The 18,955-nt window shown below is 37.9% G+C and overlaps 1 protein-coding gene across 2 annotated transcripts in view; it reads right to left on the bottom strand.

Moving 5' to 3' along the window:
• Positions 1 to 7,422, bottom strand: part of RBL2 (RB transcriptional corepressor like 2) — a 43,572-nt gene extending 36,150 nt beyond the window's left edge. For both annotated transcript variants that reach the window (XM_049703941.1, XM_033418955.2), the window contains exons 1-3: positions 7,051 to 7,422; positions 4,609 to 4,739; positions 2,195 to 2,395 (exon numbers count right to left, since the gene is read on the bottom strand). In XM_049703941.1, the coding sequence (XP_049559898.1) occupies positions 2,195 to 2,395; positions 4,609 to 4,739; positions 7,051 to 7,293 (575 nt within the window). In that variant the 5' untranslated portion in view covers positions 7,294 to 7,422. The remainder of the gene's footprint in view (positions 1 to 2,194; positions 2,396 to 4,608; positions 4,740 to 7,050) is intronic.
• Positions 7,423 to 18,955: the final 11,533 nt, after the last annotated feature.

The raw sequence follows: 18,955 nt of genomic DNA on the forward strand, positions 1-18,955 counted from the left end.
AGCAAGATAAAAGTCAAACATTTTAGAAGCCATTCTAACTTACAGTTATAAGAAAAATAAGTCCTAGCGATGTAATGTACAACATAAATATAATTAACACTGCTGTATGCTATATATGAAAGTTAAGAGAATAAATCTTAAGAGTTGTGATCACAAAGAAAAATTTTTTTTCTATTTAGTTTTGTATTTCTAAGTGAGATGATGGCTGTTCACTAAACTTACTGTGGTCATCATTTCATGATGTATGTAAGTCAGATCATTATGCTGTACACCTTAAATTTATATAGTGCTGCATGTTAATTATACCACAATAAAACTGGAAGAAAAAAACAACACTCAAGCCACTCCAAAAACTGGCTCTAGAACTCTAGAACAAACTTAACCTGCTTAGCCAAATTTCCTCCTACTTTGCTGCTTCGGTGTCTTCATTCTTCATCTTCTGCATAGAAGGCTACCTGTATCTCCAAATTCACCTATCAAAATCCTACCCATCCTTCCAGTCCTATTTCTGCCTACTCCATGGAACCTTACCTAACTGTCTTATACAGAGTGGCTTATTTTTGCCCCCAAAGTCCTACATTTCTATTATCTTTTGCACTTATACATGCCTCTCCCTGACTATACTTACTGTAAGCTCTCAAAAGACAGTGACTCTGGGTTTTGGGTTTTTTTTTGGTTTTTTTTTTTTTAACATTTGTATCCTACATACAGTAAGCTCTCAATTAATACTCAGTGAGAAATTTTCAAAGACCAGTGTGTGAGATGCAGTACTGAGTCGTGGTGAAATACACGGGTTCTGCAGGCAGACTACTTAAGTTTCAATAAGAGCTCCACACTTACTGTGTGACCTTGGCCAAATTACTTAACCTCTCAAAGGCTTGTTTCCCCCCACGTGTAACAACAGTATCAACCTCATAAAGCCATCATAATGATTAACTGAAGTAATACATGCTTAAGTCTTAGAAAAGTCCCTGCCCCATAATAAATACTCAGTAAATGGTATACATTACTATTACTAATATTAGCCAAAAGTACTAATAAAAAGTATACAGGGTGATATAGATGTAAAATTTTTAGGTAAACTTATTAGAATTTTCTGAATTAGAATTAAGTAGTCCATACACCCTAATAAATATCAAAGCAAATACAATCTGAAATCATTTTTACAACACTTCAGAGAAAGAAGATATTCTATATCTTTCTATAGATGATCATATCAGCCTCACTTAGACTCAGAAACAAGCTTCTATCCAAACTTTAGAATACTTAATTATAAATAGACAATTCCCTAAAACTGCAAGCAAACTAGACCAGCTGCTTCCGTATCAGTGGGGTCAAGTATATAAAAATGAACATCGTTTTATTTTTTAAAGCTGCTCACTTACTGTAAACATCCTTCACAGTTTGGGAACATTTTTATATTGAAAGAGAAGCAAACATTATTCATTCAATTACAATAACTTCTTTTCCCCTACTTTTCTTGTCAACATTTTTCTAGTTCTATTTTAAGAACAAATTTTCATTTCTACTTTATGAAAAAAACTTTCGTGATAAAAGTAGAGAATCTGTATCCCATAATTGCCCTTATCTACCAGGAAAGATGGAAAACGTCGAGCCAGAATAAGTTTACAGATTTGCAGACATAGTCAGAAGCAGAATTTCATAATAGTTTCAGTTTTCAGTTCCACTATTCTCCCCCCAATCCAGTTTCTCTACTTTTCACTGGTTGTAAACATCAAAATACATAGAGAAGCCTTTTCAGGGGGATTTTTTTACTATTCAGTTTGACATAAAAATCAAATAAAGAAATAGTCTATATGTATTATAATATGTAGAAAATAATAGAAATAGTCAATATCGTCGATAATAGAAAATTAAGTAGTCATATTCTATACCCAAGATTGCTAACTGTTGAGAGTATCTAAGGTCTGATTTTTGCATTTTCGGTTGCTTAAATGAACAGGGAAAGTTTATAGAAATAGAGATTCCACACATTTTGCAACGTGAAAGAAGCCAAACTCTTCAGAGCTTACATACAATGAAAAGCAAGAAATTATTATTGGAAAGAAAGATTACTTATGAAATCACATTTGTTTCTTAAGACTAGCAAAATAAACTGAGGGACACAAACTAAGGGATCAAAACTGTAGTACAGACAAATGTGTATTCCTGCTTAACAAATATAAAAACATACCGCTGTTTTCTTCCTCTTTGTTGACGAGGCTGCTCCTCTTGAGGATATTTAAAAATGTCCTGAAAAATGGGTTCATATTTCTTAAAGATTACAGCAGAAACAGTGAAGTTTCTTTCTAATCTCTCAGTCCGTTCTCTGAACTGTGCGGGTAGGTTTGCCATGTCTTCCCATTTCTTCATCTTGTGAAAAAATTCAATTAAGCTGATATTAAAAATAAAAAATGAGATTTTTTTTGTAATTAACACAGGGTAAAATATACAAATTAGATAATTAAAAGTAATTGAAATTAACTCATTAAATTATATTACTTTTAGACAGTGATATAAAATCACAACTCATGCCTCTCTGGCTAATCTCACAGATTGGTTTATTTCTCTCATCTTCCAAATCTAATTTCCCTAATCTCTTTTCCTGAGATTACCTAAAAGTTTAAAAAAAAATATGAAATACATATCAATACAAAAGAAGTGGAAAATAAGTAGTTAACCAGAGAACATAACCAACATTCATGTAACAATTGCCAGATTTAACAAATATAAACATATCAAATACATTTTGCCATGTTTGCTTCAGAAACAGCCAGTTCCCTTTGGACTCTTCTTCCCCAAAGATAAGCACCACTGTATAGTCTGAGTCTTCCCATCCAAGTTTTTACACTTACTGTGTGATTATATATGTACCCATAAACAGTTTAGTAGTATCTTTTGTATGTGTGGTTTTAAATTTTTATATAAATGGTATCATACTGTAAGTAGCATTCTACAACTTGTTTTTTCATTCAATATGTTTATGAGATTAATGTTGCTACGTGTAGATCTAATTTTTAATTGCTAAAAATATTCCTTCATATGAACTACCATGTCTTGCGTTCATTCCCCAACCAATGGAAATTGAGGTTTCTAATTTTTCACTATAACAAAAATGCTGTAATGAACACATTTCTGTACTTGTACACTGAAGTTTCTTTAAGAACTACCCTGAGAAGCAGAATTGCTGAGTCAGAGAATATGCATCTTCAACTTTACTAGATACTGCCAAATTTCCCACTAGAGTGACTGTGCCAATTTATACTCTCTCCAACGTACACCAGCAATACAGAGTTCCTATTTCCCTACATAATGACCAAACTTGGTATCATGAGACTCCAAATTTCCCCAATCTGATGAGAATGAAATATTACCTTATTTTTACTTCAAACTTCCTTGATTACTTGTGAGACTGAACATCTTTACCTATATGTATTAGCTATGTGAATTTAGGCCTTTGTGAAATCATATACTTTTCCCATTTTTTAGTAGCTATTTGTCAATTATTTAACTATTTGTTAGTAGTCCTTTATGTAATTCTGGATACTAATCTTTTGTTACACTGTAAATATATTTTCCCAATCTGCTCTTTCTTTTTAATTCATTTAGTCCATTACTGCAGAGAAGTAAATAATCTGAACCCATAGGCAAAAATTTAAAAACAAAAATTGAGCTTTCGAACTGGAAATAAAACTGAAGTCTGAGATATTACTTGCATTAAAATATTAGGTAAGCTTAGTTTACTAGAGTTTATAATGATGATTCCATAATTTGACCTTTGCTTCTAAAGTCCCTTGTCTGTCATTTAACTGGATGAGTCTGACTCCACTTTTCTTCTTTGTAATGATTATACTTTGCACCTTATTTAAGCCCACTTCTGCAGGTTTACAGCCCAGGTGTTCAACTCTTTACAGCTGCCTCTTGTTCTTAGGCTTAAATATAACTCAGGATGGAGTTCAAGGTTAATATAGACTCCAGCTAAAAGATTACATTTCTTCTTATTTTAATAGTAAGTGATTTTTTTTTAAACCACTAGGTCCATAAATTTTGACAGTGGCACTTCCTCCAAAATGCCAAACATCCTTTTTCCACCAATCTTTAATAAGCCAAGAGAAAATTAACCCAAACGGCACAAATAATAAATGTAATCAATTCAATTACACAACAGACAGAAAAAGCAATTTCTGCCTCCTCTTTAGATACAAGTCCAGTACATGTAGTTCTCAGTTTAATACCATATAATATTTACTTTTTCAATTTAGAGTATCTTTACTTAGAGTTCTCCCAATATTACACAATGATAAGTCATTGTGTAATATTAACCTAGTAGGAATGAAAATGTAATTGATTATCTTAATGTAATTAAATGTAATGATAACCTAATAGTAAACGCTTCATACAAGTACCAAATATGTTAAAATTTAATTATTTTTCACCAAATAAATAAAATATAATGGACACTAACTTAGATGTGGTAAAGAAAAACCATGACCTAACTTCTAAATTTAGCACTCCATAGGTACAAATGCTTGGAAAATGATAAAGAGAAATTCCTACTGTCACTATGCTTTTATATTAGTCACACTCTACAAACTCTGACATAGTTACCTCTGCTCTGAACATCTCAGGATTCTAGTTAAAGATACATAGTTTCCTTCAACTGTCCCTTTGCTTACAGTTGGCACAGATTTTCTGCAAGCCACATATAAGGCACATGCTAACCAATGAAGATCATTTCCCTGTAAAAGAAAAGAAAATTGATTTTTAGCTAATGAACTATATATATTTCAGTATGAAAAACTCGTTTAAATTCAAAGTGTTATTTATATGTTTGTGGGAAATTGCATTTTCAATGATGTCCCTGTCCCAAATACTCTTCGTATAATGTGACACTGACATTCTTCCACAGAGAGGTTGAAGTCTGTGTTCTCTCACTTTGAACTGTCTCAACCAGTACCACAGGTGAAAGTGATGCTATGTAACTTTCAAGATCATAAAAGGCAATACAATTCCACCTGGTGCTCTCTCTCAGGACATACACCGTGGAAGTCCCAGCATGGGAGTAGATCACCTTGGGCAAATTACTTAACAATTGTAGAGGATCAATTTTCTTACCTGAGGACTGTGAGAATTGAGAAAATACAAGAAATCAAAAGATAAAATTCTATAACCACTATTCTATATTAAATATCATACGAGCTTTATTTTCCAGGGTACACTTCCACGAGACTGACACCCGACATTATTTTACAGCATACCTGACTACTAGTTCCACAAGGGCAGGGATTTTATGTTTTGTGCCTTGCTCTATCCCCAGCACCTACGTAACAGTGTCTGGCCATGAACAGGTGATCAAAAAATATCTGGGAAATGAATAAATATCATTCACTTATTGGGTAAACTGAGCTAAGAATCTGAGATCGAAGTCTTTAAAAAACTGAGAAATCGAACAGTTATTTTTTAAAATAATTTACTAACCATCTATTATTTGTCACTTGCTTATATAACCCTGGGCTTCAAACAACTTAACCACTGTGAGTTGAAATAATGCTTTTTCTATCGAATTTACAGGGTTATCCTGAGGGTAAAATAAGAGCTTATTTGGAGGCACTTATGCCCATCACCAAAAAAGAGCCCTTCTCTTTGTCTGCCTACAGGAACCACTAGGAAAGAAACAAGAACATGGCCTATTCAGCCAGATCGCCAAAGCATGTGAAAGAGCTTTGTAAACTCCAAAGCGCTATCCATATGAGTGCTTCATGCTCCAGAAACTCGACGTTACCTTATTTAACCATCAGAACAGCTTTGTAAGGTAGGTACAAATATCTCAAAGTAACATACCACAAAATTGAGTTTGGAATGGTTAAATTGCCCAAAGTCACCTAGGTCTGTCAGGTTCCAAAGCCAGTATATTACTAGCTTCCCCCCCAACCCCGCCCCGCTGCAGATGTAAAAATGGGAATAAGGAACTGAATTAAAATTCTATTAATGCAAGAATAAAAAAATAACCTTAGTGAGTGCCACACAGGCAAAAACACCCTCTTATAGTTAAATAACACCTCGGTTAGGCCTTCCCATTCTGAGCCTATTTGCCCTACTCTTTCCACAAACTATTCAACAACTTAAAATCGTATGGCCTGCAGTTTAAATACCACTCACACAGGCAGTCAAACAGCGGATAAACAATGCAGACTTCCGTGTCACTTCCCATTGGCCCATAAAGGGGAGGTGCCTACAGGGTTGAGCCTCACTGGCTAGAATGGCCATTTTCTCCGCTGCAAGCCCCGTCGGAAGAAAGGGACAAAACATGCCTAGATTGCAGCGACTGTAAGAGTCCTGGGCAATGTCTGGAGTGACCAATAGGTCCTCAAGGTCGTCGCAGTCCTGACTTCCTAGAGACAAATGCGTGTCTTTATCCAGGCGGGCAGAAAGCCCGTTTCATTTGCGCAGGGGAAAGATTCGTCTTTGTTCACACATACATAAACACAGCTCGAAACGTAACGCTTTTACTCAAACGGAGGCAATGGCCTGGACAAAGGCAATTTGGTACAGTTCAAAAAGAACTGAAGAAGAAGCCCGGAAACGCAGGCGCTAACATCGGGTTAATTTCAGAGCTAATGCAAGCAAGCCCCCGCCCCACCCCACCCCCTTCTGCGTACGGTCTTGACAACTACACCTGTTCATCCTGCCAACAAGGTGCTTGTTTTTGTAATCGGACCGCAGCACGACCTCAGCCTCGCGGTGCTACTTTAGGGCAAGGGCTGTTCCCGCTTCGGAACCGGAAGGGGAAGAGCAGCGAGACAGAGTTCACTTTCAGGGCTGCTACAGAGCTTTTCAAAAGCCAGGTTTCCAGGACGAAGGTTCGCAAAGAGGATTCCCTCCCCGCTCCAGGCTGGGGACCCAGAGAGCCGGGGCCGGCAGGGGCGGAGGGGTCCCCCCTATCCCCCAACCGCGGGGCGCCCGAGCCGGGGAGACAAGGGGCCCCATTCCCGGAGGCGGGGCGGGACCACTAGGCCCGGAAAGCCGCTGGTCTCCTCCCCCCGGGCGCACCTCCAGCGTGTAGCTCTCGCTTATGCTCCTGTAGCTGTCCCAGGCCTCGGCCCGAGCCGCCTCGTCCATGTTCAGGCGGCTGCACAGCTCGTCGAACCGCTGTTGGGTCTGAGGGGCCGGCGACCGGGCCGACTGCGCTGCGTCCTCCGCCTCGGCATCCTCCTCCTCCTCCTCATCTGAGGCCGCCGCCGCCGGAAGGGGAGGGGGGGGCGGCGGCGGCGATTGGTTGCCTCCCGACGGCATAGCGCACACCTGGGCGGCGGGGCCTCAGGTGAGCCGAGGGCCTGGGCCCCCAGCCATTCAAACCGCGAAGCGCCCGCCAGTCGGCCGACCGATTGCCGACTGCGCCGCGGCCAACGGCGCTGGACCACACATCGGTGCCCGTAGTTCCGAGCACGGGTTGATGGGAAATGTAGTCCAGGCCGGAGGGCCACGGGGATCAAAACTCATATGTAGAAAAATCGTCTCGCGTCGTCTCCCTCGGGTGGAAATAAAAGCGACTTCTCTCCGTTTCAAGTACCTCCTCATCGGGAGACCATTCAACAGGGTTGTACTGAAGAGAAAACATCCAAGAAAGGTTGACATGTGAAGGTTTAGTGTCCAAAGTGTCCCCAGAAATAACACTCATCACCTGCGTGTCCTTATCTAAAAAATAAAGATAATAGTAAGGGCCTGTCTGCCTAAATTCAAATTTCGGCGTCATTCCTAATTCTAGTTCTTTCCTATGTTTTAATTTTATTTGCGACTTTCAAATAATTACTGGGTTTTTTTTTAAAGTAGTAATTCTTTTTTTCCCCATAGGGTGAATTTACATTCACTATAAGTGACATATTTGTCCTATTCTAAGTCACCCAATTGGCTTAAATTTACATTTCCTTTATTTTTATTTTCATTTTGCTTTCTCTTTTCAAATTTATATGAATCACTTTGTTTCCAGTCGTCTTTGATTTCTTAAAGGGGTATGGTATAAAACGTTTTCATCCACGAGGAGCCCTAAGGCATTTCTGGTTTGCTATGGGGTCATTTTCTGTCTTCATTGATCCTTTGAACCCAGCCACCATACTGTGAGGAAGCCCAGGTCACTTAGAGAAGCCTGTTGTCAAAGATAAACAAAGCTAGACATCAGTGAAAGGGATGAAAACATTTTATGCAGTCATTCCTGACAGTAGGGGAAAGTGCTGGACTCCGTTCTGAATTGTGCAGAGATAATTGGGGATTTAAAGGGAAAAGGAAAGAGTAGAGATGGGGAGGGAGCGGAGCTCAAGCAAAAAGTTACAGAGGGTTGGTGACTATATATGTGATTAGGCCAAGTGGACCTGCTAGTTATCAATTTGTTGAAGTTAGGATTGTATCCTGCCACAGAGACTGGGAGTCAGAGACTCTATACTTCCTGATGATTACATATCAAAGGAATGGCATTCAGGTCATTGAGAAAGACACTCCTGATTTGTAGGATATACAGTTGGTCTGCAGTATACACAGGTTGTGCATCCGCAGGTTCAACCAACTGTGGATCAAAAATATTAAGAAAAACAAAAACAGGGACTTCCCTGGTGGCGCAGTGGTTAAGAATCCACCTGCTAATGAGGGGACATGGGTTCGAGCCCTGGTCTGGAAAGATCCCACCTACTGTGGAGCAACTAAGCCTGTGCTCCACAACTACCGAGCCTGTGCTCTAGAGCCCACAAGCCACAACTACTGAGCCCATGTACCACAACTACTGAAGCCCACACGCCTAGAGCCCATGCTCCACAACAAGAGAAGCCACCACAATGAGGAGCCTGCACACCACAACTAGAGAGAAAGTCTGTGCGCCCCAGCGAAGACCCAGCACAGCCAAAAATAAATAAATACGTAAATTTAATTAAAGAAAAAGAAAAGAAAAAACACCTCACTGAAAACAAGACTTTCCCTTTTTAAAAAAAAGAACAAAAACAAAACAAACAAACAAAATACACACAACAATTCCAGGAAGTTCCAAAAAGCAAAGCTTGAATTTGTCACATACCCTGGCAACTATTTACTTAGCATTTACATTTACATCCCACTTACATTTTATTAGGTATTATAAGTAATCTAGAGATGATTTAAAGTTTGCAAGAGGATGTGCATAGCTTATATGGAAATACTATGACATTTTATATAAGAGACTTGGGCATCAGCAGTTATTGGTATCTGCAGGGCTCCTGGAACCAATCCCTGCATATACCAGGGACAACTGTACATCTCAGAAGGACAGAGGAAGGTATCACAATTGTAAGCCCTATTTAGTAAATGCTGTAAGAAAGGGAAGGCTGAGACCTTTCCTCAGGTGTTGGCAAGAACAATCTTTAAATTCTGGAAGCATTGAGGTTTCTCAGGCAGGCATTTTATCAATAATAGGGGCTGGAGTCACCCTAGGACACAGCCTTATGCTGCTAGAAGCCATGCTAGAGTTATGGCATCTCAGTGCAGGGGTTTAGACGAGAGTTTTGCTGTTCTAACCATGCACATAGGACATGAGACCCCTGGCCCTCAGCCCCATCCATGTTGAATGAGCCCGTTTACAAGCAGATCCTCCAGCTTCCAGTCAAGCCGTCCCAGCTAATGCTGTATGAAGCAGAGATGAACCTTCCCGCTGATCCCTGCCCAACTGCATATCTGTGGGCAAAAGCAATAATTATTTTGTTTCATATCAGAAAGTTTTAGGACAGTTTGTTATGCAGCAATAAATAATTAAACACCTGTTAAGTGTAAGACATGTATCTATCAATTATCATGAAAGAAAAAAATCACTTAATAATTGAATTTTTTCTTGGTAATTTTTTATGCCTCCACTAGTCTTACCAATAGATTAAATTTTTTAACTTTGAAAAGCTAAAATTACTTAATAATTGACATTAACATTCCTTAAAAAAAAAAAGAAAAAAGAGGCACTTTTGATGATGGAGATTAACTGACTTAGACATAGCTAAGAAGAGTTGAAACTGAATCTCTAGACTATGGGTACAAAACATTTCTATCCCTTATCTTATCTCCTTCTCCTCCAGAAGTTAGGGTGGCCATCTTAAAATACAAATCTGGGGCTTCCCTGGCAGCGCATGCAGGGGACACGGGTTCGTGCCCCGGTCCGGGAAGATCCCACATGCCGCGGAGCGGCTGGGCCCATGAGCCATGGCCGCTGAGCCTGCACGTCCGGAGCCTGTGCTTTGCAATGGGAGAGGCCACAACAGTTAGAGGCCCGCATACTGCAAAAAAAACAAAACAAAACACAAATCTGATCACCTCTTTCCCCTAGTTAAATAGTTTCTCACTGATCTTAGAAGTCAACATCCTCCATGGCCTACAGGTTCCCTCCCACCTGCCTCTGTATTCTCATTGAAAATCACTTTCCATCAGTCAAGTACCACCTTCAATGTCAATTTCTCGGATTTCCCTATTAAATGTTCTCATGACACATTATAGTCATAGTGAATTATTTACATGTTTATCTTTCATGTCTATTGTCCTCATTATGTGTTAAGTGCTATGAGAGTAGCAACTGTGTCTGTTTAGTTCCATCCTGTGACCTCAGAGTCTAACATGGTTCTGGGCATCTAGTTGACTCGCCAAAATATTTATTGAATAAATGACTGATTATGATAATCAAGATATATCTTGTTCTTATTGGAGTCTCAGGTTTTGTGCACGTAAAATCCTTACTCTGGCTGTGATCTGATAGTCCAATAGAATGTCAAAGACCATAAATGGCAGTCATCTAAAAATAAATTTTACCTTTACATTATTTATATCACCCTAAAATATATGACTTAACCGTGAAACATCACATAAACATTTCTACAATGAAACACAGTGGTCTTCACATGCTTTGGTATGTCCTCCTAAAAAAGTCACCTTCTAGCATACTTTAAAGTTGACATCTAAAAGGTTTCATTAAAAGTTTGATCAAGAGCAAAGGATGTAACATCCAGCATGTAACTACAGACCTTTTAAAGTGAAACTGTTACTAAACTTAAAATATTTCCATTGGACCTTAAATATCATAGCAGATACTCACTATCATTCATTTAAAAAATACATGAACAGGGAATTCCCTGGTGGTCCAGTGGTTAGGACTCTGCACTTTCACTGCTGAGGGTGCAGGTTTGATCCCTGGTCAGGGAACTAAAATCTGGCAAGCTGTGCAGTGCAGGAAAAAAGAAAGAAAGAAAAAAAAAAAGAAATCAAACTTGCACACAAAAGACCCTGAATAACCAAAGCAATCTTGAGAAAGAAGAACAAAGCTGGAGGCATCACACTTCCTGATTTCAAACTATATCACAATATTACAAAGCTATAGTAATCAAAACAGTATGCTATTGGCATAAAACAGACACACAGATCAATGGAACAGGATGGAGAGCCCAGAAATAAACTCACACGTATATGGTCAATTAATTTACAACAAAGGAGCCAAGAATATACAATGGGAAAAAGATAGTCTCTTCAATAAATTGTGTTGAGAAAACTAGACAGCCACATGCAAAAGAATGAAACTGGACCACTATTTTACACCATACACAAACATGATTTCAAAATAGATTAAAAACTTGAACATAAGACCTGAAACCATAAAGCTCCTAGAAGAAAACACAGGTGGTAAGCTCCTTAACAATGAATTTTTTGGATTTGACACCAAGAGCAAAAGCAACAAAATCAAAACAAACATGAAGAACTACATCAAGGGACTTCCCTGGTGGAGCAGTGGTTAAGAATCTGCCTGCCAATGCAGGGGATATGGGTTCAATTCCTGGTCTGGGAAGATCCCACATGCCGCGGGGCAACTAGCCCCGTACACCACAACTACTGAGCCTGTGCTCTAGAGCCTGCGACATAAATCATAGCAATATTTTTCTGGCTCTGTCTCTTAAGGTAAAGGAAACAAGAGCAAAAGTAAAATCTGTAACGATTTTACACTGCAAAGGAAACCACTGAGAAAATGAAAGGACAATCTACCGAATGGGACATGACTGATAAGTGGTTAATATCAAAACCGCATAAACAGCTCATGCAACTCAATATCAAAAAAACAAGCAACCCGGGAATTCCCTGGCAGTCCAGTGGTTAGGATTCAGAGCTTTCACTGCCGTGGGCCCAGGTTCAATCCCTGTTTGGGGAACTAAGTACCCACAAGAAGTACCATGCGGCCAAAAAACAAAACAAAACAAAAACAAAAACAAACAAAAAACAAAAAAAAGCAACCTGATTTAAAAAATCAGCAGAAGACCTGAATAGACATTTTTCCAAAGAAGACATACAAATGGCCAAGAGGCACATGAAAAGATGCTCAGCATTGCTAATCATCAGGGAAATGCAAATCAAAACCACAGTAAGCTCTCACCTCACACCTGTCAGAAAAGCTATCATCAAAAAGACTACAAATAGCAAATGTTGGCAAGGATGTGGAGAAAAGGAAAATCTAGTACACTGGTGATGGGAACGTAAATTGGTGCAGCCATTATGGAAAACAGTATGGAGTTTCCTCAAAAACAGCAACAACAACGACAACAATAACAACAACGAAAACAAATAGAACTACCATATCATCCAGCAATTCCACTTCTGGGTATTTACTGGAAGGAAATGAAATCACTAACTCAAAAAGATATCTGCACCTCTATATTCATAGCAGCATTACTTACAGTATCCAAGACATGGAAATAACCTAAGTGCTCATTGACAGATGAGTGGATAAAGACATTTGTATATAATTGAATATTATTCAGCCATAAAAGAAGGAAAGCCTGCCATTTGTGACGACATGGATGGAACTTGAGGGTATTATGCTAAGTGAAATAAGTCAGACAAAGAAAGACAAACACTGTATGATCTCACCTATATGTGACATCTAAAAAAAAAAACACCAAAAACCAAACTCCTAGATACAGAGAACAGACTGGTGGTTGCCAGATGTGGGCAATAGTGGGTAGGTGAAATGGGTGAAAAAAATGGGTGGACAAACGGTACAAACGTCCAGTTATAAAATAGATAAGTTATGGGGATATAATGCACAACATGGTGACTATAGTTAACTATACCATATTGTGTATTTGAAAGTTGCCAAGAGAATAAATCTTAAAATTTCATGTCACACACACAAAAAATTTGTACCCATGTGTGGTTATAGATGTTAACTAAACTTCTTGTGATAATCATATATATATATATATATATATACACACACACACACACATATATTAAATCACTATGTTGTACACCTAAAACTAATACAATGTTGTATATCAATTTTACCTCAATTTTAAAAAGAATTTTAAAAAAAGAGAAATCAATCTCGGTTATTCCAGAGGTTTGGTTCTTGGGGTCCGATTACTCTTTCACTCATTTATTCATTAATTCATCTAGCCAGAGATCTTGTCATCCATCCACTCAAATATTCAGCAAATGTTTAGTGAGTGCCTACTATGTGTCAAGTACTTTGCCAAACACTGAAGATATAGTAGTGAATGGTATTATTCATTCAGGTCTCTGCCCTCAAGAGCTTATGATCTCATGGGAAAAACAGACCTAGAACAAGTAATTATCAAGTGTGAATATATTACAAAAAAAGAAAGTCAGGGAACTATAGGATTGCATCCCAGAAGACCTTTCTCAGGCACAGGGGCAGGAGTGCCTGGGTGGTTGGAGGTGGACAAAGGCTTTCCCTTCTTCCCCTTCACTTCCCCAAGGAGAAGTCTAAAAGTCATAACTAGAAGAAGGAAAGGGTTCATTTCAGGTAGAGGAAAAAGCTTTTTCAAAGACCTCGAATTGGGAGAAAGCATGGGTGGTTCAGGGAGCTGTAGGAATATGAATGTGGTTGAAGTGTGAAAAGCAAGAGGAACAGGAGGCATGGATAGAGATGAGGTCAAAGCTCTGGTTAAGATTTTGGACTTGATGCTAAAGGTGACTGGATGCCACTTAAGGTTTTAGGGTAAGGAGAACAGTGTCACTCTGTCTCCAAAACCTAGAACGGTGTTTATCACTTAACAGTAGTTCAATTAAATTCATTTAACGAAACACCTAGTTTGACTTCAAGGCCACCACTGAATTCTGTGAGGCCCAGTGTTCCTGGGATGAAATTGACCAGGCGGATCAGACTGATTTCCTCAGTTTTCATTAAAAAAATGCAAACCCTTGCACGGTACAGGGAACTATACTAAATATTTTGTAATAATCTGTAAGGGAAAAGAATCTGAAAAAGAACATATATATATATATATATATATATATATATATGTATATGTGTGTGTGTGTGTGTGTGTGTGTGTGTGTGTGTGTGTATAAAAAAACTGAATCACTTTGTTGTACACATGAAACTACCACAATATTGTAAATCAACTATACTTCAATTTAAAAAAAGAAAAAAAATAAAAACCCTTCCAGTCATTTCTCTCCTGAGTTACTTTGGTCAGGATGAAATATCCTTCTCCTCCATGACCACCGAATCCTTGTGTGCTCTGGAACTCCCAGCATTTCCTCATATCCCCCAGGCTTCAAGGCCAGGAGCAGGGGCTGTGTCCTCTTTGCTACCCCCTGTGCCCACTGAACCCTTACTCTTCCATCCTCAGGTCATCAAAGCCCATCCCCTAACCCCATGGTCTCCATTTTTCCCCTCTCAGGAAAAGGCAACATCATTCTTCCAGTTGACTAGGCCAAAAAACTTTGGAGTCATCCTTGATTCCTCTTTCTCTCACCTTCTCCATCCAATCCACCAGCTCAGTCTTCACTTACTCAAAATCCATCCACCTCTCAGCTCCTCCATTGCCAGTCCTCTGATCCAAGCTTCCATCTTCTCTTACCAGCATCCTTGCAATGTCCTTCCATCTGGCCTTCCTGCTTCTGTCTTTCCTTTTACCACAATTTCTTCTTAACATAGAAGCTGTGATGGTTAAGTTTATGTGTTAACGTGGCTGGGCCACTGTGCCTAGATATTTGGTCAAACACTATTTAGGATGATTCTGTGAGGGTGTTTATGAATGAGATTTACATTTAAATTGGTGGACTTTAGGTAAAGCAGATTGCTCTCCATAAGAAAACCACATTTCCAAAAGATACCTGCACCCCAATGTTCATTGCAGCACTATCTACAATAGCCAAGATATGGAAGCAACCGAAATGGCCACTGACAGATGAACAGATAAAGAAGATGTGGTATGTACATACAATGGAATGTTACTCAGCCCTAAAAAAGAATGAAATAATGCCATTTGCAGCAACATGGATGGACATAGAGATTTTCATACTAAGTAAAGTAAGTTAGACAGAGAAAGACAAATATCATGATATCGCTTACATGTGGAATCTAAAAATAAAAGATGATACAAACGAACTTATACACAAAACAGAAATAGATCCACAGACATAGAAAACAAATTTATGGTTACCAAAGGGGAAGGGGGAGGGAAGGATCAATTATGAGTTTGGGATTAACATATACACACTACTCCATATAAAACAGATAATCAGTAAGGACCTACTGTATAGCACAGGGAACTGTACTCAATATTTTATAATAACCTATAAGGGAAAAGAATCTGAAAAAGAACTTATATACAAAACTTATATAACTAAATCACTTTGCTGTACACCTGAAACTAACACAACATTGTAAATCAACTATATTTCAACAAAAATTTTTTTAAAAAGGAAAAAAATAATTTAAAAAAAGACTGGATGAGATCACTTTGGGAGTAAATGCACAGAGGAGGAGAAGAGGTTCCAGAACTCTTGCTTTTCCTCTTGGTCCCCAGGGAGTGCTCTTAGTAGCAGGAGCTGCTAGCTAGTTTGAGCCTCATGGATCAGCAAAAGGGGTAGGTGGAGGGGGGCAGAGGTTTCCACATGTCAGTAGGAGCTCCAGTAGAGGGACAAAGTGGGTACTTATTAAGGTTAAAAATTTAAAGATTTTACATTGAGTTTGTACATTTTACTTTCTGTCAGTTTTTAAAAGCAACTTTATTGAGATACAATCCATATACCATACAATTCACCCATTTAAAGTATACAGTTCAGTTGTTTTCAGTATATTCACAGTTATGCAACAAACCAAAATCTGTTTAGAGCATTTTCATCATCCCATGAAGAAACCCCATACCCAGGAGCAGTCCAACGCCTCCAGCCCTAGGCAACCACTAATTTACTTTCTTTTTTTAAAAAAATTATTTAATTAATTTATTTTTGACTGCATTGGGTCTTTGTTGATGCATGCAGGCTTTCTCTAGTTGTGGTGAGTGGGGGCTACTCTTTGTTGCAGTGCACGGGCTCTAGGTGCATGGGCTCAGTAGTTGTGGCGCACGGGCTTCATTGCTCTGCAGCATGTGGGATCTTCCCAGACCAGGGCTCGAACCCATGTCCCCTGCATTGACAGGCGGATTCTTAACCATTGCACCACCAGGGAAGTCCCTCTATTTCTTCTTGATTCAGTTTCACTAGTTTGTGTCTTTCTTGAAATTTGTCCACTTCATCTAGGTTATCTAATTTATTGGCATAAAATTATTCATAATATTCCCTTATAATGATTTTTATTTCTGTAATATTGGTAGGAATGATGTTCCCTTTTGATTCTAGTAATTTTTTTTTTTTTTTTTGGCTGCACTACTCAGCTTGCAGGATCTCAATTCTCCAGTCAGGGATTGAACCCAGGCCCTCGGCAGTGAAAGCATAGAATTCCAACCACTGGACCACCAGTGAATTCCCTGGTTCTAGAAATTTGAGTCTTCTCTTTTTTTGTTGATCAGTCTAGCTAAAGGTTTGTCAGTTTTGTTGATCTTTTTAAAGAATTACCTTTTGGTTTCATTCATTTTCTCTATTTTCTATTTCAGTAATTACGCTCTAATCTTTATTTCCTTACTTCTTGCTTTGGGTTTAGTTTGAGATTTTCCTAGTTTCTTAAAGTGCAAAGTTAGGTTGATTTGTGATTTTTTTTTCTTAATGTAGATATTTACAGCTATACATTTCCCTTTGTGCACTGCTTTGGTTATATCTCATATGTGATTTTTTTTTCTTAATGTAGATATTTACAGCTATACATTTCCCTTTGTGCACTGCTTTGGTTATATCTCATATGCTTTGGTTATATCTCATATGTTTTTTATTACTTGTTTGTTTCCATTCATCACAAAATATTTTTTAACTTCTTTTCAGATTTCTTCTTTGACTACTTATTTATGAGTATGTTGTTTAATTTTCACATATTTGTAAATTTCCAAGCTTTGTTACTGATTTCTAATTTCATTCCTTTGTGGTTGCAGAACATACTTTGTATGATTGAATCTTTTTAAATTTGAGACTTGTTTTATGACCTACCATGTGGTCTATCCTGCAGAATGGTCCTTGTGTGCTTTAAGAATGTGCATTCTGCTATCGTTGGGTGGTGTCCAATAGATGTTTCTTAGGTCTAGTTGATTTATAGTGTTGTTCAAATCTGTTTTCTTGTTGACCTTTGGCCTGCTTGCTCTATTCATTATTGAAAGTGAGCTATTATTCTCCAAATATTATTGTTGAATTGTATATTTTTCCTTTCAATTTTGTTAGGTTTTGCTTCATGTATTTTGTGGCCCTGTTGTTAGATGCACATATGTCTATAATTGTTATATTTTCCTGATAGATTGACCCTTTAATCATTGTAAAATGTTCTCCTTTATTTCTAGTAACACTTTTTTTTTTTGGTTTGTTCTAAAGTCTATTACTCTTTTATTAGCGTAGCTACTCCACTTTTCTTATGGTTACTCCTTACATGATATATTACTGATATATTATGTGTATCTATGATAGATATGGTCTATATCATATATACCTAAATAATTCACATATACATATACATGTATGAATTACTTAGATTCTGAATAATGCAGGCATGTCAAATCAGTGGAGAGATTATATACTACATGATGCTGGGACATTGCATAACTCTTTGGAAAAATTCAAATTAAGATTCCTATTTTATACTATATGTTACCAAAATAGACTAAAAAAAGAGTCTATTTTTTATCTGTCAAATTGACAGAGACTTTTAAAAAGTTATAATGCCCAGTACTGCTAAGGAGACATAGAGAAGAAAGTAGTTTTATACTCTACTGTTGGGGTATAAAATGATAACAATCAAACTGGTCTTAAAATTTGAACATTATTATATCATGCCTAGGTATTTATTCTAATGAAAAAAATCATTAGTGTATGCAAAGATTTGACTACAAACACATTGCTGTTTAAATAGCCCCAAACTGAAAAATATCTAAATGCTCAATAATTGGGTATTAAATAAATTATGATGCATCTACATATATATAAATGTGGAATGAGAAACCCCTTGAAAATGTGAAAGAGAGGGCAGACAGCAGAAGCAAGAAGAACTACAATCCTTCAGCCTGTGGATCAAAAACCACATTCACAGAGATACACAAGATGAAAAGGCAGAGGGCTATGTACCAGATGAAGGAACAAGATAAATCCCCTGAAAAACAACTAAATGAAGTGGAGATAGTCAACCTTCCACAAAAAGAATTCAGAATAATGATAGTGAGGATGATCCAGGACCTCGGAAAAAGAATGGAGGCAAAGATCAAGAAGATGCAAGAAATGTTTAACAAAGACCTAGAAGAATTAAAGAACAAACAAACAGAGATGAACAATACAGTAACTGAAATGAAAACTACACTAGAAGGAATCAATAGCAGAATAACTGAGGTAGAAGAACGGATAAGTGACCTGGAAGACAGAATGGTGGAATTCACTGCTGCGGAACAGAATAAAGAAAAAAGAATGAAAAGAAATGAAGACAGCCTAAGAGACCTCTGGGACAACATTAAACGCAACAACATTCGCATTATAGGGGTCCCAGAAGGAGAAGAGAGAAAGGACCCGAGAAAATATTTGAAGAGATTATAGTCGAAAA

Source organism: Orcinus orca, chromosome 20 (assembly GCF_937001465.1).
Source record: "Orcinus orca chromosome 20, mOrcOrc1.1, whole genome shotgun sequence".
NCBI classification, from domain to species: Eukaryota; Metazoa; Chordata; class Mammalia; order Artiodactyla; family Delphinidae; genus Orcinus; species Orcinus orca.